Genomic DNA, 3,409 nt, shown 5'->3' with positions numbered 1-3,409 from the left:
CTGACTGACAGTCTGTCAACGCTGACCCCATTAAAGCAGGCAACACAGTTATCAGTGTGGTAACCAGAAGGTTGGATGTCAGCTGTCACTCAAAGTCCCCACGTAATGCTTGGCACATCCAATTATTTGAGAAGAAATTGCTTCTTTTCTGCACACAAGTATCTATTTACATGTTTAATAATGCAGAGTATACACTCTGGGGCACAGAAGGCAGAAGACACTTGCTCTGCCCAAGATAAATGCAGATTGTCTGGGACAAAGGCTGACTTGCTGGACACCAGGTTTCCAGACAGTAGCCAGACAAATCTCCTGGGACTCTGGGCTAGAAGGAGCAGTAACATACTCAGGCTTACCTGAGATAAAGGCAACATGTATCCTCGGTATTTGGTAGGCAAAAATTCAGTTTTTATGATAAGCCTACCAAAAAGGAAAAGAAATGTGGAGAGACAATGAGAATTTCTATACTAATCAAATATACATTCAGCTAAGTTAGTTATTGTTAGATGCTATGGCCAGTAATCTGCATGACAGCCCCTCTCCCACCACTGATCAGCCATAAATGAGGGATCCCACTCCACATCTCTGCTTCAGGCACGCTGTATTAGGAAAAGCATTGAAAAATCAAGCATTCATACCATCCCATGGTAGCTTTACTGTCAGGAAGGGCTGCTTCCTTTAACATCTCAGCTCCCACAGCCATTCTCATGGGCCTGAGGTCCATGACCTGTGGCCAGCAGCACCCTGTGCCCGCCGCAGCAGGCACCGCAGGCCTGTACTTCCACTTGGGCTTTGAGGAGGTAGAACCATGGAAGATGCTGAAATTTTGGATTTGTTCCCACTGACAGAGTTGAAAGAAACAATTCATTTTTGCAAGGCTCCTAGTGAAAATCACTTTTAATATTGTGAATTTTATTCTCCTTCCACCTCACCTCCCCATTTCCTCCCAAAAGGACAACAGGTTTACATTTAAATGAGAACTTTCTATCTCAGTTCAAGAAGAAATTGTTACTTAAGCAGAACTGTTGTGACTATTTTTACAGTGAAGCAGCCTTTGCTCATCTATCACCTGCCTAATTGTTTTTATAATGTATGTGTTTAATAATCCTTCTGTCACTGATTTAATGTAAACCAGCTGTCCTCTCTACTCCAAGGCTCATGAGTCCTTGGGAACTGCACTTTAGGTAGACAGACAGGGATTCTGTGAAATTACAGAATGGCTTTTTTTTTAAAGGAGATGTGGGAATTTCCTCTCATTTCCTCTTCCAGCCCTCTCAGAGGCCCCTTCCTGCCTGTCTCCTCTAGGTCACAGCGCAGCACCAGCTTATCAGGCTGTGTGCAAGAGCAACCAGACACTACGCAGCAAATCAACCACGAGAAACTAAAGAGTCTTTCAGGCTTTAACTGGGGAATTCATCCCCTCTGGGTCTATGGGTGCTTTGCCTGAAGCAGAAAAGTGGCACCATGTTCTCATTTTTTTGGAAACAGAGCCTGGCATAATGAGACCAAATGTGGGTGCCCCACACCAATGGGGCACCTACCAGCCCTGTCACCTTTGATACAGCTGATTCAGTCCCATTTCCATTCCCCACTTATCCTCAAAGAAAATAACCCACTGAGAAAGTTGCATTTCCATTCCTAAGGGCTTTCCCCTCCTTCCCTCCACCCTCCTTCCTCCGTCTCAGTTTTGGGCTGGTCCCGCTATCCCCACTGGCACGAGGAGAGCACATCTCACCCTCGCCATGGCAAAGGCTTGCTTGCCATGTCAGGGCCACGAGGTGCGAAGTATCCCCTTACCCTTGCGAGTGGCCCGATACGCCACCGCCTACCATGGCCCTCAGGAACACAAACCAGATGTAGGATGGAGAAAATGAGGTCAGCAGGGAGAAATAGGCCCCCCAGAGGAAGGAGAGCAGCAGAATCTGGAAGGGCAAAATTAGAGTCATAAAAGCACGGGCTCAGTTCAGGGAAACCTCTCTGTTCAGGTTTGTGCTCCCAATATTTGGACAGTTTCCTGGGGCAAGGGTACAAGGTAAGAAGGAGGCCAGCTGGCCCCATGCATGGCTGAGGATGGGTGCCACAACGTCTACTTTCACAGCATCTGGGTTTCTACCACAGGAGAGAGCTGGTTTCCACCGCACTGACATGGACCTGCTGCTGGGGAGGCTGTGGGAGGGGCTGGCATGTCCCTGAGGGGGTTTTGAGCCCCATACTGGGCTCCCTTCAGGCTGTGTTTTGGGCACTCACATTTTAAAGTCACTCAAACCCTCACTGCAGTTGTGCCTTTGGGACCGTGCAGCAAACAGGTGAAGGGGATAAATGCCGGCAGCCCCTTCATGGGGCTGCTCAGGTAGCTTCAGTGAACCTGTGGTAGGTGCTGCTCTGGGTCCTGCGAAGTTCAGAGGGGCAGGCACAACCTGCGGTGCTCACTCACCTTCCAGCGGCCATACCTGTCAGCCAGGAGCCCAAGGACTATGCTGAAGACCATGTAGCCGAAAAACACCATCTACGAGGAATCAAAATATGGCCTGAAGTAACCAGCTATGGATTGTCCACTCCTGGAAGTACCTGGTGGCTCTGCTCTTAAAACTGAGGGTGTATTTAATGTTTTCTAAGTAGTGGGATAAACTGCAGCTGTCATTCATTACCTTAACACCAGAGCTCCTCACTGTCCAGGAAATGTGCTTTAAAACAAAAAGTCAGTAACAGTGTCCCTGACAATGCTCACGTGGCAGACAAGTGGGGCAGCATAAGTCACTCACCGTTGTCACTAAAGCCACCTGCCAGTCTTGAAGATGCCACTCACATCGGATGAGAGGGGAAACAACAGCTATTAGCATGATCTCCATGGCTTCAACCACCTTTGGGGACAAATGTGCATGTTAGCAAGCAAGCGCTGCCGCAGGGAGTGGGTTGAGCCTCCATCCTCAGTCATGCTGAGCCTGCAGACACGTCAGGCACTACATTTTGAGGCAGTTCTCTGCGTGCATTAGGCCCCATCTGAGGGGACATGCAAGGAGAACGGAGGCATTGGCACCTCCCAGCCTGTGGGGCAATTTGAGGGGAGAAAGCCCCACTGCAAATACCTCTGCTGGTTGCATACCAGGCCGCTCAGCAGTGGTGGCACAGGTAGCCCTCAGCAAGACCAAATTGCTCTGGGGCTAAGCTACTCTGCCAGCCTTGCTGCTGCTTACTGGTGCTGCAGCTGAACCACAGTGCTGTACAGTGCCTGTGCTCCTACTCATCGTGAGCGCAAGGTAAGACAGAGCATCTCAAACCTCAGCCACCTAATCTGAAGTCAAGATCTCAACCTTGCGCATGCCGCACAGTGGGAACATGCCTATGGGCCAGTACTGCAGCCTGGATGGCACACAGGCGCTGTTGACCATGGTAACTTGGCCATGGTCTGAGC

The 3,409-nt window shown here is 49.6% G+C and overlaps 1 protein-coding gene across 2 annotated transcripts in view; it reads right to left on the bottom strand.

Annotated features, from left to right (window-relative positions):
* The window catches only part of SVOPL (SVOP like), a 15,581-nt gene extending 13,078 nt beyond the window's left edge, over positions 1-2,503 (bottom strand). Inside the window, exons 1-3 of one of the 2 annotated variants that reach the window (XM_026083933.1) lie at positions 2,432-2,503; positions 1,795-1,919; positions 354-417 (exon numbers count right to left, since the gene is read on the bottom strand). In XM_026083933.1, coding sequence (XP_025939718.1) covers positions 354-417; positions 1,795-1,919; positions 2,432-2,503 — 261 coding nt within the window. The remainder of the gene's footprint in view (positions 1-353; positions 418-1,794; positions 1,920-2,431) is intronic. The other variant, XM_026083934.1, reaches the window with a different exon arrangement.
* Between the last annotated feature and the right edge of the window lie 906 nt (positions 2,504-3,409).

The sequence above is a fragment of the Apteryx rowi genome, unplaced genomic scaffold (genome assembly GCF_003343035.1).
Source record: "Apteryx rowi isolate R43461 unplaced genomic scaffold, aptRow1 scaffold_62, whole genome shotgun sequence".
NCBI lineage: Eukaryota > Metazoa > Chordata > Aves > Apterygiformes > Apterygidae > Apteryx > Apteryx rowi.
Note: the sequence above shows the minus strand (reverse complement) of the source record. Positions and strands in the feature narration are given on the sequence as shown.